Source organism: Micromesistius poutassou (genome assembly GCF_964030765.1).
Source record: "Micromesistius poutassou genome assembly, chromosome: 22".
Lineage (NCBI taxonomy): Eukaryota > Metazoa > Chordata > Actinopteri > Gadiformes > Gadidae > Micromesistius > Micromesistius poutassou.
In genome coordinates, this window is record NC_140292.1 from 417,896 (window position 1) to 444,375 (window position 26,480).

Genomic DNA, 26,480 nt, shown 5'->3' on the forward strand with positions numbered 1-26,480 from the left:
TATACGTTATAGCACAGGTTACGGAAAGGAAAGAGGGTCACATCGGTAAGCAGAGCTGATTTAATTAACCGAAAGGCGAGCGATAGAAATGCCCTGAAGCAGAACAAAGGCACAGCCAATCACTGTCCAGCGACACAAAAACAGCTGAAGCACAGCTGAGTCGTCAAGCGTTGCAGAAGAAGTTAGAACTTCTGATGTTTGATTGGGGGGGCGGGGGGGAAAAATCGTGCACAGCAACTGAAATACGATTAATTCCGGCTGGTACAAACGCTTCTCTCATCAAGGTTTAATCACGCTACGATTTGAACTCAGTTTGGTCATTTTTTTGGGGTGGGGGGGGGGAAAGCTGAAATGGCCGCCGATAGGTCAACATGGAGAATCCCGCTGAGAATCAGATGAACCCGCGCCGGATGTCTCTGATGGGCCCCGGCCCCCCTCGCCGTCGCGAGGGCCCCATCCCCGGGGGGCCCGGCCCGATCCCCGGGGGCCCCCCCCCCAGGCCCCCCGAGAAGGGGCCCAGGGGGTCGTAGCGCGGCCTTGGAAGCATGCCCAGAGGGAAGTGCGGTCTCTGGTCGTACTCGCCCCCGATGATACCCGGGGGGTAGGGGTCGAAGGGCTGGGGGTGGAAGGGGTTGGCGCCGGGCACCACCGGGTACACGGGCGGGGGCAGCCAGTGGGGGGGCCGGGCGGCCGTCTGCCGGTAGTGCTTGCGCGCGGCGTACTTCCTCTTGTAGAGCTACGTGGGGGGAGAAGAAGAGGATACACACAGTGAGAGAGGGAGAGGGAGAGGGAGAGGGAGAGAGAGAGAGAGAGAGAGAGAGAGAGAGAGAGAGAGAGAGAGAGAGAGAGAGAGAGACACACAGTGAGTGAGTGTGTGAGAGTCAAAGTGAGACAGAGTGAGAGAGAGAGAGAGAGAGAGAGAGAGACAGAGAGAGAGAGAGAGAGGGAGAGAGAGAGACAGAGTGAGTGAGTGAGTGTGTGAGAGTCAAAGTGAGACAGAGTGAGAGAGAGAGAGAGAGAGAGAGAGAGAGACAGAGACAGAGTGTGTGTGTGTGTGTGAGAGAGAGTCAGAGTGAGACAGAGAGAGACAGAGACAGACATTGTAACAACGCGTGTTCCTTACGTCTTTCCAGTCGGTCTCCGTGGAGGAGGAGGAGAGGTCGTGACCTGAGGTAGAGAACACTGTGGTAAGAGTCTGGTTCTGCTCAAACCGTGGTAGCGTTTCTGTCGCATGTCACGGATACTTAAGGCCACAACGAGAGCTCCTTCAAGACCGGTATCTGAGATCACCACTGAATGAAATCGTTACGGTGTCCGGTAACTAGACGCCAAAGTAGATGAGCGGGAAGGACACAGAACAGTGTCTTTAAGTGCACACAGACACACACCTGTTCAGAGTTCACCTGGACTCTGCATAGCCAGCCCTCCACCCCTCTAACGCACTTATTGTGTGTTGTACGTGCTGGCACTTAATGTACACACTTATTGTGTGTTGTACGTCCTGGCACTTAATGTACACACTTATTGTATGTTTGTACGTCCTGGCCCTTAATGTACACACTTATTGTATGTTTGTACGTCCTGGCACTTAATGTACACACTTATTGTGTGTTTGTACGTCCTGGCACTTAATGTACACACTTATTGTATGTTTGTACGTCCTGGCTCTTAATGTACACACTTATTGTGTGTTTGTACGTCCTGGCACTTAATGTACACACTTATTGTGTGTTTGTATGTCCTGGCACTTAATGTACACACTTATTGTATGTTTGTACGTCCTGGCACTTAATGTACACACTTATTGTGTTGTACGTCCTGGCACTTAATGTACACACTTATTGTGCGTTGTACGTCCTGGCACTTAATGTACACACTTATTGTGTGTTTGTACGTCCTGGCACTTAATGTACACACTTATTGTGTGTTTGTACGTCCTGGCTCTTAATGTACACACTTATTGTGTGTTTGTACGTCCTGGCACTAAAAAATAGTACTTGGCATTGTGTAGCATCTTATCCTAGCTATCCTTGTTGTGTACGGGGTTATGGGTTAACCTAGTGATGGTTAGTGCTTGGCACTTGGTTCTATGAACAGCCTCACTGCACCGACAGACAGAGATATATTGTCGGTTCTCCTTCTTCGGACAAATGTCCTCGTTGTCAGTCGCTTTGGACAAAAGTGTCGGCTCAAGTGTCGACCCTTTAATGTAATCTAAATGGATCAGCAGTCTCCTTCTTCTTCGTCGTCTCCTCCTCCTACCTCTGAAGTCGCGTACGTAGAGGTGTCTCCACAGCGTGGAGTCGCCCGCCACGCCGTGCAGCCGGCGGCTGGCGGCCGACAGCGCCACCAGGGAGGGCGCGTCCAGCAGCCTCAGCACCCGCAGCAGCAGCTCGGGGGGCAGGACGCAGAGGCCGAACGCGGGCGGCAGGGCCATGGCTGCGGAGGAGGAGGCAGGGGAAACCACCGGGGGGGGGGGGGGCGACGGTGAGCAAACCCAGTGTTTAACACGCAGAGAAAGCGCCGCGCGGCTAACCGTTTAATTTGTTTGTTTCTAACCGTTTTACTGCTCATGCGCTTTTGCGGCTAACCGATGCATTGCCGTCCATTCGATTGTAAACCCTTTCGTTGCTAACTCTCGTTAAACCATTTCATTGCTAACCATTTCGCCGCAAAAAAAACAATGCTGACTATTTTACTTCCGACCATTTCATTTCATGGCTAATGCTAACCATTTACTTTGCCTTTATTTTCTATCTATTTTACTTTTTACGCATCTATTATTTTCTTTTATTGCACGACAATGTTTATATGTGAAGCACTTTTGAGTCTGCCTTGTGTATGAAAAGTGCTACATAAATAAAGTTGCCTTGCCTTGCTAGCTCCTGTGTCTGTGCCTACCTGCTCTGGCCGCTGCGATCAACGGGTACGCCAGCTGGTCCTTGAAGATCCTGGAGAGCTTGGCCAGGGCCTTGTAAACGGCCGCGGCCCCGCCCTCCTCTGGGGTAGGACACATGTGGGGTGAACGGAACAGGGCGGACGGTGTGAGAGGCCGTTCCTCCAGCCGCCGTTACATATCATTGTTATGGTGACGTTTTCACTTTGTCTCTTTAATCCTGATGTCAACATGGGGACGAGGTGTTACACCACCAGGTGTGAGTGTGATTGGCCGTTACGAGCCGTTCGGAAAATCTGCCTCTAGTGACGTCACAGGTGGGGCGTGTCCACCTAGACGTGTGACGGATTAGATGAGCGACGTTTGCTACGGTCACACACCGGGGTAGGCTGGTGGACTGATCTATCCCAGCGCACGTCTAGGTGGACACGCCCACCTGTGATGTCACTAGAGGCAGATTTCCAAAACGGCTTGTAACGGCTGATCACACCTTTAACAGGTTTGGGGGGGTTGGGGGGGGGGGGGGGGGGAGGGGGGCGTGTCCACTCACCCGACACCACGGCCGTCACGTAGGTGTTGGGGTCGAGACACAACTTGCGCACCGCGTCGACTTTCTCGTTGACCTTCAGAGTGGCTGGAGGGGGAGAGACGAGGGGTGAGTTGTCGTACAGTCGTCCCCGCCCATCGTGGGCACACTGGCCGCCGGAAGCTTTGTTCACCTGCTCGTCTATCAAACCATGAATACAAGCGCATGCTGCTGCTAGGCTGACATTAAGTTCCCATCAAAAAAAAACTTTTTTCATCTTTTATATATATTTTTTTATCAAACTCCCTTCAAGCAGACCCCCCCCCCCCCCCCCCCGTGTGTGTGTGTGTGTGTGTGTGTGCGCACGTGTGTGTGTGCACGTGTGTGTGCGCGCATGTGTGTGCATGCGTGCGTGCCTGCGTGCGTGTGTGAGAGTGTGAGTGTGAATGTGTGTGCGTGCGTGCGTGCGTGCGTGCGTGCGTGCGTGCGTGCGTGCGTGCGTGCGTGCGTGCGTCCCGTCTCACCGTTGATGACCAGCACGGGCCCCATGGACAGGCCTATGACCATGATCAGGCTGTTGTCACACAGCGGGTGGGTGTACTGCAGCTTGTAGGCCCCGCCCGGGGACCGCCAGCCCCCGGGCATGTCCCCGGGCCCCAGCCCAGTGTCCTGAGGGGACGGACACGGAACGGTCCAATCAGAGCTCAGTTCTATTCCAAGTGTTCTCAATTCTAAGTGCTTGACCCGGGGTACAACACAACCTGACTTAAGCAACTTAAGCTTTGGTTATGATTTATGCCAGGGAAACCAAGAAATATTGATAAAAAAAAGAAGAAGAAATGTTTCATCACACTATCTTCAGAAGGAATTACATTATACAAATGCAATTATTGAGAACGGATTAAGTTATACAAATGTATGAAATGATTTGTTACGGGAAGATAACTGTACTTTAAAAGGTCCCATATTATACCACCAGGTGTGAGTGTGATCGGCCGTTACAAGCCGTTTTGAAAATCTGCCTCTAGTGACATCACAAGTGGGCGTGTCCACCTAGATGTGCGCTGGGATAGATCAGTCCACCAGCCTATGCCCAGTGGACCGTAGCAAACGTTGCTCATCTAATCCGTCACACGTCTAGGTGGACACGCCCACCTGTGATGTCAGAAGCGGCACATTTTCAAAACGGCTCGTAACGGCCAATCACACTCACACCTGGTGGCACGTCACGGGACCTTTAAACGCAGTGTACGACCACGCCCGCATCCCGCCCCCCCGCGGCACTCCGCGTCCTCACCTGCGGAGTGAACCCCGTCTCCAGCATCAGCACGTGTGCCGCCACCAGCACCAGGTCGCAGGGACCGCCGCCGCCACCGCCGCCGCCGCCGCCGCGGGCCCCCCGGTGCAGCAGCTCCAGGGACAGGGGGGCCTGGCCGTCCTCCGCCTCGCTGCACAGCATGGGCTCCTGGGTGTAGGGTGCCCGGGGGGGGCCGACACCCCCCCCCTCCTCCTCCTCCTCCCCCTCCTCCTCCGCCGGGGCAGCGGGGCCGACGTCCATCCGGTCCGGGCTGGAGGCTGCTGCTGCTGCTGCTGCTGCTGTTGTTGTTGTTGTTGTTGTTGTGGCCGTTGTCGCCTCCCTGCTCGGACCGGGCCGGGTCTAGGTACGAGAGGGTAAGGCGTAATGCTTAGCAGGTGCTGCTCGATTAGGGGGAGAAAAAAAATTATAGTCACGATTATTTTGGGACAATTTTGAAATCGCGATTAGTCAGACGATTATTTTTGAGTTTGAAAACATGACGCATTAATTCAGCATTTCTCTCCAAAAAAAAAGACTTTGTAAATGGGAACTGCGGGGGAATCGCAATCAACATTCGATTAACTGCACAGCCCTAATGCTTAGCATGACATTTTGAGTCAAATAAGACCCGAAGGGATCCAGTTTTGATGGTAGCGACGGTAGCAACTCTCAACGCTCACCAACCGTTTTGAACCTGAGAGCTACTTCAAGGGTACTGAGTAACACAAAGGGCTAATACTTGATACAAACTTCCTGAATAACAAATAACAGAGTCGCACGGCTTGTCTCAGCAAAGCGTGCGCACAATATTGAACTAGACAAGGTCAGAGTTAATAACACCTTTTTGTTTTTTTTTACAATCATACAGTATATTCAATGTTGTCATTGCCATCAAATCAAAGCGCAAGTGTTATTGATTCAAAAAGAACATCAACATGCCCTGCGGTCGACTCACATGGTCCCAGCGTGTTGGCCGACCCTGCACTAGAGTTCTGGTCCACACACACACACACACACACACAGAGTGGACCACATGTGTTAAGTCGATCCAGGGCAGTTGTCCTTGTTTCTGTAATGCTGTACAGCCGCCACACATCTTCACATGCAAAACATTGCAGAATTTACCTGTAAATTGGGCCAGTGCTGGACGACCACGGAATTCAAAGTCGGGTGTGAGTGTGAGGGGAGTGTAACGACAGAGCCTTCCGCCGAGTGTTACTCAGTTTTCTCAAGTTTAAAACAGAGTCAAAATGGAAGATTCATTCCAACAGCAAACAGCTTTCAAAGTGAAAGCAACCTCGGGTTTCATTTCTTTGGAAACCGGTCAGCAAAAAAACTTGGCTTCACCGACAACGAAAAGGCAAGCAAGCAGGTGTTCGAAGCAAAAGGCTTTGCCGTGACGTTCCTAGTTTAGCTCCGTCTGAGGAAATCAGCCGTTTGTGGCTGATGAAACCAAGCCTGTCAAAGGGAGGACTTTCATTTTGACCACAGCAGGCTGAGGCTAGAATGCTCCACTAATGGCCATGACGGACCGCACACCCCACCACAACCACAAGAGCAAAACCATGCCTACTATCAAAAGTACCTCTTCTATCAAAGTGTGTGTGTGTGTGTGTGGGGGGGGGGGGGGCTAGGACAAATGTACAACAACACCTTATCAAATAATTATTTTAGGTTAGATTACAATAGATTCAACTTAATAAAAACGTTTCCACCTTTCCATAAACACTTCTAAATCACATGGTTTGAAGGAGGAAACACAACACGGCTATTTGGTTGCTCCTCACCTCACAGAAAGCTGTGGCACTTGTCTGCTGTTGTCTCGGTGGGTCTGTGGCGTGGCAGGCACTGCTGAGGGCTGGGGCCGGAGCCAAAGACGGCGGCAGGATCACGCAGATCAAATCCCCAGAAACGATGCCGGCCGAGGAGAGAGTCTGGCCCGTGTCGGAGAGCGGCTCTTTACCGTTGAGCGACAGGGAGAACTCTGTGTCGGGACTGGGAACAAAAAGGGGACGAAAACCACACACACATTCACCGAGCAGAACACGATGTATGATAAACATCCCCCCACGACGACTTAGCTGTTTTACATCATTTTCTTCCTATCCGGCATTCCAGGCTTTTATAGAATTGTAGTTTGATTGATAAACAATCTGCTTTTCCCAGTGGTGTATTCCTTTTACGAAATGTCTAGTTATGGGTTAGGATAGAGATATGTGCCGACTGCTTAAACGTCGTCCAGTGTGGGGGATATGGTAGTGGCATCTTAGCGTTGAGGTTACAGATTGCAACAAACCAAAACTGGATGCCAGTATTCCGATTCATAAATAGTATTTGGCTATTAAGTCTGTAAAAATACAGGTCCTGGCTTACAATTAAAATAGAGATCCTATGATAAGATAAGAAAGCGTCTTTTCTAGATCAGATTGTCCGTCCACGGCTTTCGGGAGAAACATGCAAAGCAACATGACCGAGGTGTGGGTCGGTCATCCATTCTTTAACGTAGAATATCAAGGATCTATTATAAGATATGACTTTGGTGATAACATGATTGAATTATCCATAGCATTGACTACAGATATGCCAGGGTCATTTCGAAGCTACGAGCTGGTTGAAATGTCACGTATTGCAGCTTTAACTCCATCACGGTGACGGTGTTGTGCCGATAATGGCACCCCCGTCAGAAATCGCACCGCCTCATTGGTTTCATTGAGTTCAGAGTTCTTCTTTTGACAAAAAGAGGGTTTATAGTTTATAGCAGTGTTCATATCACATCATCACAAGATGAGCAACTCGTCACAGAAAGCGATGTTACATTTTTATAGACGACCCACAACGTAACATGTCACATTCAACATAATGACCTACGAGGGCACTAAAATATGTAATAGTTTACAAGTCATACGTATGCATGATGTGAACACTGCTATAAACTAAACATACTATTTTTGTCAAAAGAAGAACTCAGAACATTCTAAAAATCTCCTTTAGCATAGGTTACTGCCGACCAACCTATACGAAAGAAAAGGAGATATTGGTATCCCATAGCCTAATCCTTTACGGCGGCAATATTTAAAAAAAAACAGGCCACCGACGAAGTTTACCGACTCAACGCGAAGACGCATGAGAGACGCAGTAAAGCAGAAGAGAAGAAAATACAATTGATAATAACGGATACCAATTCCAGAAACATACTTATTTGAATCTAAATGAATTCATTTATTGCTAGATAGTAAGCACATAATATACACCATAAGAAAAGAAAATGCCAACTTGACATTTAAGAAAGAATACTGGGGGCAGTTAATTTCAACATCAACATAAGTTGAGCCTCTTTTTTCCACATGTGAATTGGGATTCAAGTGGCCTCAAATATTCCCGTTAGCCAAGTCCGACCTAAGTGATTCTCACCGTTGGCGATAACCCTGATTGAAATCAATACGAGAAGAACGCATGGATCAAAAGAGCGCTTGTTGTAGTCCCATCTTTGGACAATTGTAGTTCCCCACTAGAGCCGCTAGAGGTCAGCAAAACCCGCCGTCGCGCAGTGACGTCGGTTAGGAAAAGTGGAGTCGAATTCATTTTAAAACAGTGCTGTCTTTTTTCCTATGTTCGAAAGGAAGCACATTTTCATCTCTCCTGGACCCGATGACGTTTTCCACAAAGGTTAAGGAAAGGAGGTATAAAGGTTATAGGCGATCGAACTCTCTCTCTCACCTCAGACCGAGCGACGGCAGCAGCACCTCCCGGATCCGGACGGTGAGCTCCGTCAGGGAGGCCCCCTCCTCCAGCTCCACCCGGTAGGTCTGCTTGTTGATACGGACGCGGAGCTTCATGCTAAACGTCGTGGGACACATAATTACATTACATCACATCACACACCCATTCGTGATTAGAGCGCACAGAGCTGACGTACTAGCGCTGTGCCTGCTTTTTAAAAACCCCGTCCTGTCATGACCGGCCGGCCGTCACGTACGTTTAAACTCGACGTGGTGGTTCGATGACGTCCATGCGCGGGGGGGAGTTGTTTTGTCTGTCCTGAAGTTTTCCAAAGTATTAACTCGGAGCCCACTTGTGTGTAAACACACACAAGCCAGACGCACTTTCGTTATAGTTCTTCCGGTCTTGTTTTTCCCGGGGTTGTCCAATCAGCGAACGGGAAACCAAACTGCTTCCGGTAGCTGGATGTTGTTGTGTGTTCCAGGTGTCCTCTTCCCCATCTGACTTTGACTAACTTACCGAGAATTGTGTTTGAGAACCACAACATTAAGATACAACATTTCAATCTTGTGATTTATGTATTTATGCTAAACTAATCTTTCTTAATGCCTGGTCAATTCCTGAATTTTGATTGTCTTAAACCCTTCACGTGTATGTGTAATTAATTTGATTGACCTGATTAAAGTGATGACCCTTAACCATATGTCAGCAGTTCAGTTCAACAAGATAAACGTTCAGTTATTTGTGTGTGACTAATTGAACAGCTCTAATTTTCTTATTTGTATTTATGCCACATTCAATATATTGCATCAGTGATTGATATGGGGTAATTAGAGTCAGTCATTTCAGATGGAAAAGCACATCAATGATTTAGTCCATTACACACAGGACCCTTTGGACGAGTAACGCCTTGTTGCTGGTGTCTCCTTATGCGCTCAGAGAAAAAACAACTCATTGATTGATGATGATACATTTCTTTATTCATTGTTGATACTTGTATAGTGCACCACGTTTCTAATAAACCCAAGAGGATATAATGGCAAAAAGTCAAACATTGTAGTGATATAAGGACCGAACACAACCTTTCTTTGTCAACAAGACACTCCGCTGATAAGACACTAAAGTAGAATGAAATAACATTACGATTAATTTGGGGTTAACACTTATATCAGTAATAATATGATTGATGTGATACATCAGATCAAAATATTTTTTGTATTGTTTTTACTTTAATTAATCCCCATGGAGAAATGAATTCTCTGCATGTAACCCATCCACTGCTAGGAGCTAGGAGCTAGCAGCAGCGGGCTGCCTGCCTCACAGGGCGGGGCCTGGGAACCAACTCCAGGTGAGGTGCCCTGAACCGGGACGGAAGGTTAACACAAGCATTTTGAGGTGTTGGAGGAAACTAAACACCTGCAGAGGGGGGTGGTGGTTCTGGTACTGGTGGTACTACTACTACTACTACTACTACTACTGCTACTGCTACTGCTACTACAACTACTACTACAACTACAACTACTACTGCTACTATGAATGATAATAAAAAACGAGTGCACAAATCTAGCTATCTATGATTAAGAACAACCAGATGATAGGGAATACATATTTTTTTGATAATTTCTTTTCATAATGTTCTCAGCCTAGAGGTGGATCTCTTTGGAGCCCTGTTGCTGGATGACTAAAGGTATATTTCAATACACAAAGAGCAGAACACAGCGATGACCTCCTCTCATGTCTTGCTGGGCTGGTCCTTGTGAAACACCTGTCCGTCCTTGAGAACCCAGCTGATATTTGTACCAGTCACACCCACCTCGGCCAGTTTCACATAGAGCTGAGGGACAGACACAAGGTGTTAGTAGTAGTCATGGTTACTTCTTATTTATTAACATGTTTTAGTCCAACTGTGTTTTATGGTTTTCATGTAACTTGTTGTAAGTGGGTTAAGTTACCAAGTAGTACGTTTATAAATATATTACATTCAAGTGCTTCATATATCACAGTTAAAAGTTAAAATTATTGAAAACTATTTAATAATAGGAAAACCAAGCTTTGTATTAATGCAGAATCCCAAAATGACAACTAAAAGCATACTAAAAGGAAGCAGGCAATTTCCTTTTTGCCATGTTGTTGCTCAAACGTCTCCTAGACTACTGCAGGAACATAACATACCTGTTCCAAAATCTGGCGTTCCACCTCAGGATCCGTCATGTCGGCTTCAGAGCTGATCTTGATCTTGAAGGTTGAGCGCGTCGGTTTTGTCTGGCAGGCGAAGTTATACAAAAGGCCACATTCCTCATCAAGGAAACTCCCTGAGGTGACAGACATTTTTGCACAACGTGGAGCAATGGGGCCATTATCGCTGTTTGGTTCACCTGGTCCCCAATTCAAGAAAGTGGCTCTACTTCCGTCAGACCAGTGGGACCACGGATATCTGTGGAGACCAATCCATGCGTAATGTGGAAGAAGCTCCAATACTTTTCTGCCCTCAGCCACGTTGCGCACAATGGCCAGGTCAGTGTAATGAGACCGGCAGTATTGCAACGCATCGTACCAAGTCAGTTCTTTTTTGACCAAGATGTAGTGGGGGTCTTCATCTACAACAGAATGAGGTGGAAAAAAGGAAAGGAATCAGATTAACACTATATCTCTGTCAATATTCTTCTCATCTATACCCCGATTAAACATGGCTAAGGTGACCGGAATGCCTTAGTAGATATTATCAACAGGGTGAGATTTGTCATAAAACTAGTGGGAGATGTTGCTTTTTTTTGTTTGTTTATCATGGAAAAATAGGCAATCAACAGGCCTGATTACTTATTTAAGTAAATGGTAGCCCCCCCCAACAAATCGCACCCTGCTTATCAATGTGTGCCTATAATCCTCTTTTACTAGTACTGCTAAAAAATATTTTAAAACTAAAACATAATATAATTGCACCTCACCATCAAAGCAAACTGCACCTTTTAGTAGGTGGCACTGTACATCGTTCCAGTGACCCGAAAACATTATTTGTGTACAGTTCTCTTTGTTGGACCAGAAGTCTGGTTCCTGAATGTTCCACATTCCATAGTCTTGGCCAATTTTGTAGTCCTGGTCTCCGAGGGACCACTTCCAACGGGTGCGGTCATCATAAAGTCCGATCCACAGGAAGTCGTTGTCGTAATTAAAGCCCGTTCTGGACTCTTGCAGGTGCTGAAGGTCGTCTACGTCGTCTACGGTGGCCAGGTCGGCATTCCGCTCCCTGCAGTGCTGCTGAGCATCGGTCCAGTTCAGCTTCTGGTCCACGTAGTAGTAGGATTTGATAGGAGGCCAGGCACGGTGGCCCAGGAAGAGCCCTGCGGGGGATTACAGACAGAGAGCGCACACACATATATAGAGTTATTACAACTCAATATTAGCATGGGTTAGAGTCCCCCGGTGGCAATCAAAGAACTCAAAGAACTCTCAACATTATATGAAAGCTTTGCGTAACAACATGGTGTCAGCAGTAGGATACTGGACTGAGGTAAGTCACAACTTTCTCATTCAACTATAAGAATTAGTACTGACTTCTCTGTATGCCCGTTTGAATTTTTTGAGTAAGACTAAGCAGGCGTGCAGCTAGGTAGTTAAGAAAGCTAGAAACAGCACATAACAGAAATAGACACTGACAAACACACACAAACAATTCTGACCTGAAAGACTAAGAAAGAGCAGCATGGCCTCCTGCATCCTGTAACAAAAAATATCAGTTGGACATCAGTTGAAACCTTGAGCATTAAAAATTGACGGCAAAAACTACAATTACATACAGTATGACCATCACACTCAGCTAGAAATAAATGTATTGACATACCTAGATCATATATGCACTCACTCCTGAAAAAAGATAGATCTGACTGGAGGTCACCAAGTGTTTTGTCCTACCTGTGTTGTGTTGTATCAGCTTTGTTATTAAATCAAACCCTTTGGTGCGATTCTTGAAGAAGCTGACTGTAGGTTATATGTCTAGGTTTTGATTCTTATATTGAATGCTTATGCTAAGCCATACAAATTATTTTGAGTGACAACTGAGATTTGCATGCATATGAAATGCTAGCGAAAGGAAGAGCAGTATGTGTTTTCCTGTGTGTAACACAAACATTGTTCACTTCATACACACAGCCTTTCTGACTGGTGGACAGGATTACAGAGGATCTATATCGATCCATCAATCATAAACTTGGGTGTGAGTGTCGCATGCATTGAGGATATCCCTTAATTCCAAATTTGTTTTACAGCTTAACAAAAGGTGGGCCATGTGTGAAGTTGCAATAAAAGGTTTTCCATTGTAAATCTCTTCATAAGAAGATTTTGATTAGAGGACTTAAATGCCCCGGATATTTAAGTTGTTGTTGACGTAGGGTCACGTCCCGGTTTCACCCGGACAGTCCCGATTTCACCGGGACAGTCCCGATTTTGAGTTGCGTGTCCCGAGTCCCAGCAAAAGCCTGTCAGGACGCTAAAATGTGCCGGTTTCCACCATCCACTATGAAATGTCCCCTTTTGTCCGCGATTAGATAGCCAACGAGCCCCGATCATTAACTCAAAAACACATAGAAAGATTAAAGCATCCAGCATATGATTTCGACAATGTGTGAGGGCATACGCAACAGGGATGATCGCACAGTGGATGCAGTGCTCGATCACCCAGCGGCCGAGCACTGGGCGGAGATGTTTGTGCATTTCACAAGCAGGGGGATTCCGTACAAAAATATATAATTTGTCAGTTTGGCGTGTATCTGCCTGGCACTCATGCTCCCGTTGAGCTGATCGTTCCATCATGAACAATAGGCCTACTTCGACTGACGAGAGGGACCGCATGACCGCTCCCACCTTAAAGGCGTTGCTTGTTACACGGGCCAATTTTGATGACACCTTTCCGCAATTCCACAGCAGGCTGTCATCAAATCGATTTTGGAGCAAATTCACTCCTCAAACAAATATGTGTAGGCTAATTTGAAGAGCGTTAATATGAGGTCATGTTTTCGGAGCCCTATGAGGTTGACGTCTCACTCACACAATGAATCTAATGAAAGTTAGTCTCAAATTTGCCATTGTAGTTTACATAAAAATCTCTAGAAGTCCATAGTTAAGTGGTTATTGTTTCTTTCCATTAAATAGTATTGTCTTGAGCAGGCCCTGCAACTGAAAATGTAGGCTATGAATCAGAAGGGATTTAGGATTTGCCAATGTCCAGCAGGTCACCCTAAAATGGACTAGAATGCAGGAAATCGCATCTTAGAAATTCAACATTTTCTGGGGGGGGGGCTCAGACCCCCCTCAGGGCTAAGCCCCAGATGTACACAAAGGCTGGCTCTGCCCCTGCTCCTTATGTGCTCAGAGAAAAAACAACTCATTGATTGATGATGATACATTTCTTTATTCATACTTAAATTTGATGCTTGTATAGTGCACCACATTTCTAATAAACCCAAGAGGATATAATGGCAAAAACAAAAGTTTTCTTTCCATGTTGATATCTCAAACATCGTAGCCTACTAAGGACCGGCCACAACCTTTCTTTGTCAACAAGATCTACTCCGCTGATAAGACACTAAAGTAGAATGAAATAACATTACGATTAATTTGGGGTTACCACTTATATCAGCAATAATGATAATGTGTATAAATATATAGCCTATACTTTTTTTTTTTTTTACATTTTGTGGTGATGGAGGAAACCGGAGCACTCGCAGGTGGGGCTGGTGGTGGTACTGGTACTACTACTAATAAAACAAATAATAGGCCAAACAAACTACTGCAAAATTCTAGTATGTGATTAATGAGAGCATTGTATTCTCTAAATGTTCTCAGCCTAGAGGTGGATCTCTTTGGAGCCCTGTTGCTGGATGACTAAAGGTATATTTCAATACACAAAGAGCAGAACACAGCGATGACCTCCTCTCATGTCTTGCTGGGCTGGTCCTTGTGAAACACCTGTCCGTCCTTGAGAACCCAGCTGATATTTGTACCAGTCACACCCACCTCGGCCAGTTTCACATAGAGCTGAGGGACAGACACAAGGTGTTAGTAGTAGTCATGGTTACTTCTTATTCATTTACACGTTTTAGCACAAGTGTGTTTTATTGTTTTGATGTTACTGTCTTCATGTTTGATGTTAGTGTAAATGGGTAAGTTACCAAGAGTTAAATAAACATACTCTTACACACATACATACATACATAGCCTACCTGTTCCAAAATCTGGCGTTCCACCTCAGGATCCGTCATGTCGGCTTCAGAGCTGATCTTGATCTTGAAGGTTGAGCGCGTCGGTTTTCTCTGGCAGGCGAAGTTATACAAAAGGCCACATTCCTCATCAAGGAAACTCCCTGAGGTGACAGACATTTTTGCACAACGTGGAGCAATGGGGCCTTCATAGCTGTTTGGTTCACCTGGTCCCCAATTCAAGAAAGTGGCTCTACTTCCATCAGACCAGTGGGACCACGGATATCTGTGGAGACCAATCCATCTTTCAGATGTTGTAAGTACCAACACTTTGTGGTTCTCAGCCGCGTTGCGCACACTGGCCAGGTCAGTGTAATGAGACCGGCAGTATTGCAACGCATCGTACCAAGTCATTTTTTTTTCGACAAAGATGTAGTGGGGGTCTTCATCTACAACAGAATGAGGTGGAAAAAAGGAAAGGAATCAGACTAACACTATATCTCTGTCAATATTCTTCTCATCTATACCCTGATTAAACATGGCTAAGGTGACCGGAATGCCTTAAGTAGATATTATCAACGGGGTGCGATTTGTCATAAAACTAGTGGGGGGATGTTTCTTTTTAAAAAAAAATTATTTTTTTATTTTATCATGAAAAAATAGGCAATCAAGAGGCCTGATTACCTTTTTAAGTAAATGGTAGGCCCTATCCCCCCCCCCCCCCCCAACAAATCGCACCCTGCTTATCAATGTGTGCCAATAATCCTCTTTTACTAGTACTGCTAAAAAATATTTTAAAACTAAAACATAATAATATAATTGCACCTCACCATCAAAGCAAACTGCACCTTTTAGTAGGTGGCACTTTTTATCGTTCCAGTGACCCGTAAACATCATTTGTGTACAGTTCTCTTTGTTGGACCAGAAGTCTGGTTCCTGACTGTTCCACATTCCATAGTCTTGGCCAATTTTGTAGTCCTGGTCTCCGAGGGACCACTTCCAACGCGTGCGGTCATCATAAAGTCCGATCCACAGGAAGTCGTCATCGTAATTAAAGCCCGTTCTGGACTCTTGCAGGTGCTGGAGGTCCGCTACGTCGTCTACGGTGGCCAGGTCCGCATTCCGCTCCCTGCAGTGCTGCTGAGCATCGGTCCAGTTCAGCTTCTGGTCCACGTAGTAGTAGGATTTGATAGGATGCAAGGCATGGTGGCCCAGGAAGAGCCCTGCAGGGGATTACAGACAGAGAGCACACACATATATAGAGTTATTACAACTCAATGTTAGCATGGGTTAGAGTCCCCCGGTGGCAATCAAAGAACTCAAAGAACTCTCAACATTATACGAAAGCTTGAAGCTGTGTGTAACAACATGGTGTCAGCAGTAGGATACTGGACTGAGGTAAGTCACAACTTTCTCATTCAACTATAAGAATTAGTACTGACATCTCTGTATGCCCGTTTGAATTTTTTGAGTAAGACTAAGCAGGCTTTCGGCTAGGTAGTTAAGAAAGCTAGAAACAGCACATAACAGAAATAGACACTGACAAACACACACAAACAAGTCTGACCTGAAAGACTAAGAAAGAGCAGCATGGCCTCCTGCATCCTGTAACAAAAAATATCAATTGGACATCAGTTGAAACCTTGAGTATTAAAAATTGACAGCAAAAACTGAAATTACTAGAAAGCTAGAAATAAATGTATTGACATACTGATGGACAAAAATAACCTGACGGACACATTACATTACGAATATAGTAAACTCTGGGTCCAAACCTAACGAACACAACACACCACACATTCAAGAGGGTCAAGATGACCCTCGAGCCCCCCTATCAGTCTGTGGAGAACACTCTGCCACAGCTAGATGGTGAGGACACACATATCACACAGAAAGACAACACAACCCGGAGGCTCAGGGACAAGAGAACCCTCTATAACCCACACAAAGTCTACCACACACACCTGGCTAGGAAAGATACTATAAGTTTCACATGCACCGGATCACGGGGCTCTTCTGAAGCAGAACTTCCACGGAGGCGAAGCTCCAGACAACCTCAGCGCTGTTAGGGGACGTAGAATATTCGATCTCTCACGCTTTATGAATCAGTATTACCTTTGCTACTTTACTCAATAAATCTGAGGCCCTCGTGCTGACAGACTTTATTACCTCTCCGTCTCATTTTATCTGGTCAAGTAACTAGACAGACTATTTTTCCCAACAATACCTAGATCATATATGCACTCCTGAAAAAAGATAGATCTGACTGGAGGTCACCAAGTGTTTTGTCCTACCTGCGTTGCGTTGTATCAGCTTTGTTATTAAATAGAACCCTTTGGTGCGATTCTTGAAGACTAGCTGACTGTAGGTTATATGTCTAGGTTTTGATTCTTATATTGAAAATGCTAAGCCATACAAATTATTTTGAGTGACAACTGAGATTTGCATGCATATGAAATGCTAGCGAAAGGAAGAGCAGTATGTGTTTTCCTGTGTGTAACACAAACATTGTTCACTTCATACACACAGCCTTTCTGACTGGTGGACAGGATTACAGAGGATCTATATCGATCCATCAACCTATGCATTTACATCAATCCATCTATAAAGAACTGACCTATCCTTCCTTCTATCACCAATCCAGTCCACACAGCTGTGTAGGCTAAATGATGCTAAGGAAAGTAAACTTGGGTGTGAGTGTCGCATGCATTGAAGATATCCCTTAATTCCAAATTTGTTTTACAGCTTAACAAAAGGTGGACCATGTGTGAAGTTGCAATAAAAGGTTTTCCATTGTAAATCTCTTCATAAGAAGATTTTGATTAGAGGACTTAAATGCCCAGGATATTTAAGTTGTTGTTGACGTAGGGTCACGTCCCGGTTTCACCCGGACAGTCCCGATTTCACCGGGACAGTCCCGATTTTGAGTTGCGTGTCCCGAGTCCCAGCAAAAGCCGGTCGGGACGCTAAAATGTGCCGGTTTCCACCATCCACTATGAAATGTCCCCTTTTGTCCGCGATTAGATAGCCAACGAGCCCCGATCATTAACTCAAAAACACATAGAAAGATTAAAGCATCCAGCATATGATTTCGACAATGTGTGAGGGCATACGCAACAGGGATGATCGCACAGTGGATGCAGTGCTCGACCACCCAACGGCCGAGCACTGGGCGGAGATGTTCGTGCATTTCACAAGCAGGGGGATTCCGTACAAAAATATATAATTTGTCAGTTTGGCGTGTATCTGCCTGGTACTCATGCTCCCGTTGAGCTGATCGTTCCATCATGAACAATACTTCGACTGACGAGAGGGACCGCATGACCGCTCCCACCTTAAAGGCGTTGCTTGTTACACGGGCCAATTTTGATAACACCTTTCTGCAATTCCACAGCAGGCTGTCATCAAATCGATTTTGGAGCAAATTCACTCCTCAAACAAATATGTGTAGGCTAATTTGAAGAGCGTTAATATGAGGTCATGTTTTCGGAGCCCTATGAGGTTGACGTCTCACTCACACACACACACACACACACACACACACACACACACACACACACACACACACACACACACACACACACACACGCACACACACACACTACTATGCGTTGTTTAAAAACTTTCTGAAGCTTCAGGCTAATTCATAAAAATATAGTCCCACACGAAACTCATTCAATGTCTTTTCATATTTTCTCATGTATGTGTAAATAGGCCTTCCAAAAACATACATGTTTTTTTCCCCATTAGTCTTTGTTGTGAGCAGTAGTCCTATAGGACAGTGATCATGATTTGCCTCAATATCAGAATAACACCCATAGGACAAATAGCAATGGTTGGTGGAATGCCATAAAGTAGGTCTGTATATGCAGTGTAAGCTTGTCCAGGGCCTGCAAGTCAGGATGTAGGCTATGAATCGGAATGAATTTTTAGTGGCTATCCCCAAAATGCAGCAGAATACAGGAAATCACATCTACCAGAGCCCCCTCCCTAACTGCGCCCACCCAAAATCGTAATCACCCGCCACCACTGGTCCTTGTTGAATTTTAGCTTAATATTGGCGTCTATAAAACACATATAGGCCTAGCTACACACAGTTGTTGAGCTGGATAAAATTTTGTTTGCTCACCCAAACCTTAAAAAAAAATCAGGATTAAATAGAGGAGTGAAATTGTCACCGTCATTAGCATAGAAAATAAATGGTTAGAAGTAAAACAAAAAAGTAAGTTAAAAAAAGTAAGGTAAGCCCACAATGGTTGGCAATGAAATAGTCTCACAAATCTGCACATTAATATCTTAAGTATGGTGGTGGCACACAAGCTCAATTATCGGTAAGCATTATAAGTGATATAGTTCTCTATGAAATGGTTTATCAATGAAAGTTTTTAAAGTAGCCTAAAATGGTGGCAATACAATGGTCATTCAGCTCATTCAGATGTTAGCGACGAACTTTCCTTATTTGCGTGTTAAACATTTGGTCTGTCCACCGTCGCCCCCTGGTGGTCCCCTGCCTCCGCAGCCATGGCCCTGCCGCATGCCTCCTGCACTGAGGCTGCGGGACTCGCCCTCCATTGTGTCGACTTCAGAGGAAAGGGGTTTGGGGTTGTTCAGACGGAGAGCCCGTTCTCATCTGCTTGACATTGCAACCTTTCTCCAGGATCCACCCCGCGCTGTGTGCTGATGATGGTGAAGCTCCGTCTGAGCAGCGATTCATCAAATTGTGAAGTTACTCAAGTGTCTACGCAGCTTTTTGTTCTCTGATAATGATTGGTTGTGCCTTTTTTGCATGGGCAATTTGATCTCTCACCTTTCAGTTAATTAAATCAGAATGAAGATATAGGAAGCGTCAGGTAAAAATATGTAAATTATCTTTTAATATAAACAATAGTGAAAGTCGATTTTCTCACAGTGTAGCCTATTTCTTACTATGTATTGTAATAATAATAATATGTAATAATATTATATAATAAAAACATAGCAATAAAATGACTTTTCACGAGTCACAAACAATATACGTCTCCAACCAAAGTACAACTACAGAAGCACCACTTCCCCCAGGTTTCTCCTTGAAATATATATTTGACATTTATTTTAATTATCAGACATATATATATGACATCAGAGATCGATATGGGGTAATTAGAGTCAATCATTTCAGATGTAAAAGCACATCAATGATGTTGTCCATTACACACAGGACCCTTTGGAAGAGTAACGCCTTGTTGCCGTTGTCTCCTTATCAGGGGCGGAGCGGGGGGATGGCTTTCAGGACTGAAGCCCCGAAACTCACTTCAAAAGCCCCGGATCTTTTTAAAGCGTTTTCATAGCCATCTAGTGGAAAGGACATGCAACAGCATGGATAATACTTTGCTACAAAATCATGGGCCTATTGTTGGCTAAGCACAGTGGGCATACCACTTCTAAAATACAAAAAAGCAAACTAACTAACTAACTAACAATCCATCTCTGCAATCCTACTTTGAATCTACTGAAAGTTAGTCTCAAATTTGCCATTGTAGTTTACATAAAAATCTCTAGAAGTCAATAGTTAAGTGGTTATTGTTTCTTTCCATTAAATAGTATTGTCTTGAGCAGGCCCTGCAACTGAAAATGTAGGCTATGAATAAGAAGGGATTTAGGATTTGCCAATGTCCAGCAGGTCACCCTAAAATGGACTAGAATGCAGGAAATCACATCTTAGAAATTCAACATTTTCTGGGGGGGGGGGCCCAGACCCCCCTCAGGGCTAAGCCCCAGATGTACACAAAGGCTGGCTCTGCCCCTGCTCCTTATGCGCTCAGAGAAAAAACAACTCATTGATTGATGACGATACATTTCTTTATTCATACTTAAATTTGATACTTGTATAGTGCACCACGTTTCTAATAAACCCAAGAGGATATAATGGCAAAAACAACAGTTTTCTTTCCATGTTGATATCTCAAACATCGTAGCCTACTAAGGACCGGCCACAACCTTTCTTTGTCAACAAGATCTACTCCGCTGATAAGACACTAAAGTAGAATGAAATAACATTACAATCAATTTGGGGTTACCACTTATATCAGCAATAATACTAATGTGTATAAATATATATATAAATCTAATGTGTATTTTTTTTTTTTTACATTTTGTGGTGTTGGAGGAAACCGGAGCACTCGCAGGTGGGGCTGTTGGTGGTACTGGTACTACTACTAATAAAACAAATAATAGGCCAAACAAACTACTGCAAAATTCTAGCATGTGATTAATGAGAGCATTGTATTCTCTAAATGTTCTCAGCCTAGAGGTGGATCTCTTTGGAGCCCTGTTGCTGGATGACTAAAGGTATATTTCAATACACAAAGAGCAGAACACAGCGATGACCTCCTCTCATGTCTTGCTGGGCTGGTCCTTGTGAAACACCTGTCCGTCCTTGAGAACCCAGCTGATATTTGTACCAGTCACACCCACCTCGGCCAGTTTCACATAGAGCTGAGGGACAGACACAAGGTGTTAGTAGTAGTCATGGTTACTTCTTATTCATTTACACGCTTTAGCACAAGTGTGTTTTATTGTTTTGATGTTACTGTCTTCATGTTTGATGTTAGTGTAAATGGGTAAGTTACCAAGAGTTAAATAAATATACTCTTACACATATACATACATACATAGCCTACCTGTTCCAAAATCTGGCGTTCCACCTCAGGATCCGTCATGTCGGCTTCAGAGCTGATCTTGATCTTGAAAGTTGAGCGCGTCGGTTTTGTCTGGCAGGCGAAGTTATACAAAAGGCCACATTCCTCATCAAGGAAACTCCCTGAGGTCACAGACATTTTTGCACAACGTGGAGCAATGGGGCCTTCATAGCTGTTTGGTTCACCTGGTCCCCAATTCAAGAAAGTGGCGCTACTTCCATCAGACCAGTGGGACCACGGATATCTGTGGAGACCAATCCATGCCTCTTGTGGATTAAGCGCCAATATTTTTATGCTCTCAACCGCGTTGTGCACACTGGCCAGGTCAGTGTAATGAGACCGGCAGTATTGCAACGCATCGTACCAAGTCATTTTGTTTTGGACCAAGATGTAGTAGGGGTCTTCATCTACAACAGAATGAGGTGGAAAAAAGGAAAGGAATCAGATTAACACTATATCTCTGTCAATATTCTTCTCATCTATACCCTGATTAAACATGGCTAAGGTGACCGGAATGGCTTAAGTCGATGTTCAATCAATGTGTGCCTATAATCCTTTTTTACTAGTACTGCTTAAACATAATTCAAAACTAAAAATAATAATAAAAAAATACGCCTCACCATCCATGCAAACTGCACTTTTTACTAGGTAGCACTCTACATCGGACCAATCACCCGAAAACATAATTTGTGTACAGTTCTCTTTGTTCAACCAGAAGTCTGGGTCCTGATCAATCCACGTTCCGAAGTTTTGGCCAACTTTGTAGTCCTGGTCTCTGAGGGACCACTTCCAACGGGTGCGGTCATCATAAAGTCCGATCCACAGGAAGTCGTTGTCGTAATTAAAGCCCGTTCTGGACTCTTGCAGGTGCTGGAGGTCCGCTACGTTGTCTACGGTGGCCAGGTCCCCATTCTGCTCCCTGCAGTGCTGCTGAGCATCGTTCCAGTTCAGCTTCTGGTCCACGTAGTAGTAGGATTTGATAGGAGGCAAGGCATGGTGGCCCAGGAACAGCCCTGCAGGGGAATACAGACAGACAGCGGAACACCTAAATTTCTCTGCTGGGATGAATAAAGTATATCTTATCTTATCTTTATCTTATCTTAGCACACACATATAAAGAGTTATTACAACTCAATATTAGCATGCGTTAGAGTCCCCCGGTGGCAATCAAAGAACTCAAGTTGTTACGCACAGCTTTCAACTTGGTGTCAGCAGTAGGATTCTGGACTGAGGTAAGTCACAACTTTCTCATTCAACTATAAGAATTAGTACTGACTTCTCTCTGTGCCCATTTGAATTTTCTGAGTAAGACTAAACAGGCAGAGTGTGGCTAGGTAGTTAAGAAAGCTAGAAACAACACATAACAGAAATAGACACTGACAAACACACACAAACAAGTCTGACCTGAAAGACTAAAGAGCAGCATGGCCTCCTGCATCCTGTAACAAAAAAACATCAGTTGAAACCTTGAGCGTTAAAAATTGACGGCAAAAACTACAATTACATACAGTATGACCATCACACTCAGCTAGAAATATATGTATTGATCTACCTAGATCATATATCACCAAATGTCTTTTTGTCCTACCTGTGTTTTGATTATCAAATTGATCACTTATGCCAAGCCATCCAAATTATTTTGGGTGACAATAGAGATTTGCATGCATGTAAGGAACATTCACAGAAGGAAGAGCAGTAGGTGTTTTCCTGTGTCCTGTAACACAAACATTGTTCACTTCATACACACAGCCTTTCTGACTGGTGGACAGGATTACAGAGGATCTATATCGATCCATCGACCTACGCATTTACATCAATCATCTATAAACTAAACTATCCTTCCTTCTATCACCTATCCAGTCCACACAGCTAGGTAGACGATGCAAAGAAAAGTCAGCGTGTGAGCGTTGCATGCAGTGACAAAATCCCTTCATTTCGATTTTTTTTATAGCTTCAATAAAAGGTTGGCCGTCTGTGAAGATGCATTAACGACCCAATAAAATGGTTTCCATTGTAAATCTATCATAGAACGTTTGGATTAAAGGATTTAAATTGCTTAGGATATTTTTTACTTGTTGTTTATTGGGTCACACACAGTTGTGCCAAGAAATATATGTAGGCTATATATTATATACATATTGTAGCGAACAAAGGGATTAGATGCAGAATGACTCACGAGAGTGGATGGAATCAAAAGGAGTGGTTTTATTTATTATTTATTATTATTTCACCTTCTTAATACAGATTACCACAACCTATTTCTTTACAAACTTTACCTGAACCAAATCCCGCCCATGGGAAAAACCAGAACCTGGTTTATGTTCACCAATACCAAACCCATCGCCTTCCCCCACTACCCCTCGGCAGTGGGGTTGTAAATGTTTTTTTTTAATTCAAATTACAGCTTATACAATTGTGTGAATAATACATCTACTGTAACTGTAATTAATACACATACAAATGTTTGTTCCATGTAGTTATTCAACTTTTAAACCACCTTGCTTAACGCAGTTAATTCCTTTAGTTTGAGTGTCTTAAACTCCCTTGTAATTAGGTGCCAAGCACAAAGTGTGCGAAGGCAACTTATTGTGATTCTAGTTGTTCTTATTATTTTTATTCCGACACGTTTGACTTACACAGCCTACAGCGATCGCACGCTTTTTACGAAACTCACTAGACGCGTAGAGGTTGACCCAAAACTAGCAGACAGCCAATATTACACTGATTGGCCCAAAGGTGTCGCTATACCAACTGCCCAAAAATGCAAAATTTGCACAAGCATATTTCGCAACCGGTTTGACCTACACTCATGAAACTTTGCACACACATGCATATCCACATGATGAACAAATATGCCTCAAGAACCTATGACTTCTATCTAGCCTAACGAGCCTATCTCTGGGCACCCCTGCGGTCTCCCCTGGAATAAGAGCAGGGAGTTTTGTGTTTCCCACGGAGCAGATCTGGTGGTGGTGGACAGTAAAGAGGAGATGGACTTCATTAACAGGTACGGCGAGTACATCTGGCTCGGAGCGACGGATGAGGCCAGTGGGATGTGGAGATGGGTTGATGGGACCGTCCTGTCACCGGATAAACCCTCCTGGAGCAGAGGGGGACCTGATGGTGGTGAGGACAGGAACTGCTTAGTGAGGGTCCGGGAGCAGAACCAATTTAAATGGGCAGATGGGAGCTGTGAAGCCACAAGCAGGGGGCTTTGTGAACATAATTTAATGAAATGATTGATGAAAACATTTCTTTGTGACTATTTTTTACATCTTCATGCTAACAGATGTTGGCTGTTTTGTTCCATACTTGTTGGGTTCCTCCATTGGACAAGAGCTGTGTTAGCTATTTCTCTATCTAGGGCTGCCTTTGTCCCTTCAACAGGTGAAGATCACCCTTCAGAAAATGAAATGGATCTTTATAATGGATGTGTTGTAGACATAAACTAATGATTTTATGTTGAATTGTGGCTATCTCTGGGCTCCCCTTCAATCTCCCGTTGAAGGGGAGCCCAGAACGGGCTTTAATTATGACAACAACTTCCTGTGGATCGGACTTTATGATGACCGCACCCGTTGGAAGTGGTCCCTCGGAGACCAGGACTACAAAATTGGCCAAAACTTCGGAACGTGGAGAAATCGGGACCCAGACTTCTGGAACAGCAACGAGAACTGTACGCAAATGTTGTTTACTGGTCACTGGTCCGATGTACACTGCTACGAGCCAAAAAGTGCAGTTTGCTTTGATGGTGAGGTGCAATTATATTATTATGTTTTAGTTGTAAAATATTTTTTCTGTCTGGGGGCCTCCCCTCCAAAAATTTTTTAATTTCTAAGATGCGATTTCCTGCATTCTAGTCCATTTTAGGGTGACCTGCTGGACATTGGCAAATCCTAAATCCCTTCTAATTCATAGCCTACATTTTCAGTTGCAGGGCCTGCTCAAGACAATACTATTTAATGGAAAGAAACAATTAACTATTGACTTCTAGAGATTTTTATGTAAACTACAATGGCAAATTTGAGACTAACTTTCAGTAGATTCAAAGTAGGATTGCAGAGATGGATTGTTTGTTTGTTTGTTTGTTTGCTTTTTTGTATTTTAGAAGTGGTATGCCCACTGTGCTTAGACAACAATAGGCCCATGATTTTGTAGCAAAGTATTATCCATGCTGTTGCATGTCCTTTCCACTAGATGGTAATGAAAACGCTTAAAAAAGATCCAGGGCTTTTGAAGTGAGATTCGGGGCTTCAGTCCTGAAAGCCATCCCCCCGCTCCGCCCCTGATAAGGAGACAACGGCAACAAGGCGTTACTCGTCCAAAGGGTCCTGTGTGTAATGGACAACATCATTGATGTGCTTTTACATCTGAAATGACTGACTCTAATTACCCCATATCGATCTCTGATATAATATAGGGTTATATATATATATATATATATATATTTCAAGGAGAAACCTGGGGGAAGTGGTGCTTCTGTAGTTCTACTTTGGTTGGAGATGTATATTGTTGTTTGTGACTCGTGAAAAGTCATTTTATTATTGTTTTTATTATATAATATTACATATTATTATTAAAACAATGCATAATAAGAAATAGGCTACACTGAGAAAATCGACTTTCACTATTGTTCATATCAAAAGATAATTTACTTAATTAAATGAGTTAATACGTGTATTCAACAGTCGCCAGTCTACAAGTTGTTGATTGAAACCTTTACAGACACTGCTGGACGAGAAGTGTCTGTAAAGAAGTGCGTCTGTAAAGAAATATGAAGCGAAAGAAAGTGAAACACCCCGTTTACCCATAATTGAGCTTGTGTGCCACCATACTTAAGATATTAATCTGCAGTCTGATTTGTGAGACTATTTCATTGCCAACCATTGTTGGCTCACCTTATTTATTCTAACCATTTAACTGCTAATGCTAACCGTTTTACTTCTAACCATTTCTATGCTTATGCTAAGTATGGTGACAATTTCACTCCTCTCTTTAATCCTGATCTTAACAGGTTTGGGTGAGCAAACAAAATTGAATCCAGCTCAACAACTGTCTATGTTTTTTTTTTGTGTTATATAGATAACAAAAAGTAATGCATATCTGTATGTGATCCTGGGCATTAAAGTCCATTAATCAAAATGTTGCTAGGAAGAGATTTACAAATCCTTGG

The 26,480-nt window shown here is 44.2% G+C and overlaps 4 protein-coding genes across 4 annotated transcripts; all 4 read right to left on the reverse strand.

Annotated features, from left to right (window-relative positions):
* Nucleotides 1-332: 332 nt before the first annotated feature.
* Nucleotides 333-8,833, reverse strand: fbxo7 (F-box protein 7). The gene is made up of 10 exons (XM_084486712.1): nucleotides 8,696-8,833; nucleotides 8,437-8,556; nucleotides 6,507-6,714; nucleotides 4,720-5,079; nucleotides 3,947-4,091; nucleotides 3,447-3,530; nucleotides 2,902-3,000; nucleotides 2,263-2,439; nucleotides 1,124-1,167; nucleotides 333-736 (listed from the first exon to the last, which is right to left on the reverse strand). The coding sequence occupies exons 2-10, from the start codon at nucleotides 8,553-8,555 to the stop codon at nucleotides 392-394; spliced, it is 1,581 nt and encodes a 526-aa protein (XP_084342838.1). The 5' UTR covers nucleotide 8,556; nucleotides 8,696-8,833; the 3' UTR covers nucleotides 333-391.
* Nucleotides 8,834-10,171: 1,338 nt separating this feature from the next.
* Nucleotides 10,172-12,162, reverse strand: LOC311367477 (C-type mannose receptor 2-like; the record flags this gene model as incomplete). The annotated part of the gene is made up of 4 exons (XM_084486317.1): nucleotides 10,172-10,273; nucleotides 10,612-11,036; nucleotides 11,385-11,777; nucleotides 12,117-12,162. Coding segments are annotated over 4 exons (966 nt in total), but the record flags the coding sequence as incomplete, so codon positions are not given.
* Nucleotides 12,163-14,367: 2,205 nt separating this feature from the next.
* Nucleotides 14,368-16,243, reverse strand: LOC311367478 (C-type mannose receptor 2-like; the record flags this gene model as incomplete). Its single annotated transcript, XM_084486318.1, has 4 exons — nucleotides 14,368-14,469; nucleotides 14,655-15,079; nucleotides 15,461-15,853; nucleotides 16,198-16,243. Coding segments are annotated over 4 exons (966 nt in total), but the record flags the coding sequence as incomplete, so codon positions are not given.
* Nucleotides 16,244-21,002: 4,759 nt separating this feature from the next.
* LOC311367673 (C-type mannose receptor 2-like) lies at nucleotides 21,003-22,763 on the reverse strand (the record flags this gene model as incomplete). Its single annotated transcript, XM_084486488.1, has 4 exons — nucleotides 21,003-21,104; nucleotides 21,290-21,714; nucleotides 21,928-22,320; nucleotides 22,712-22,763. 4 exons carry the CDS (start codon nucleotides 22,761-22,763, stop codon nucleotides 21,003-21,005), a joined length of 972 nt encoding a protein of 323 aa, XP_084342614.1.
* Nucleotides 22,764-26,480: the final 3,717 nt, after the last annotated feature.

What these genes read in the sequence shown, in the direction of transcription:
- fbxo7 (XM_084486712.1), bottom strand. Translation starts at nt 8,555, where the DNA reads ATGAAGCTCCGCGTCCGTATCAACAAGCAGACCTACCGGGTGGAGCTG. An exon ending in AGACGGGGTTCACTCCGCAG is followed by an intron (nt 4,092 to 4,719) that starts GTGAGGACGCGG and finishes CCGTCCCCTCAG; the next exon opens with GACACTGGGCTGGGGCCCGG. An exon ending in GCCCGTGCTGGTCATCAACG is followed by an intron (nt 3,531 to 3,946) that starts GTGAGACGGGAC and finishes CTCCCCCTCCAG; the next exon opens with CCACTCTGAAGGTCAACGAG.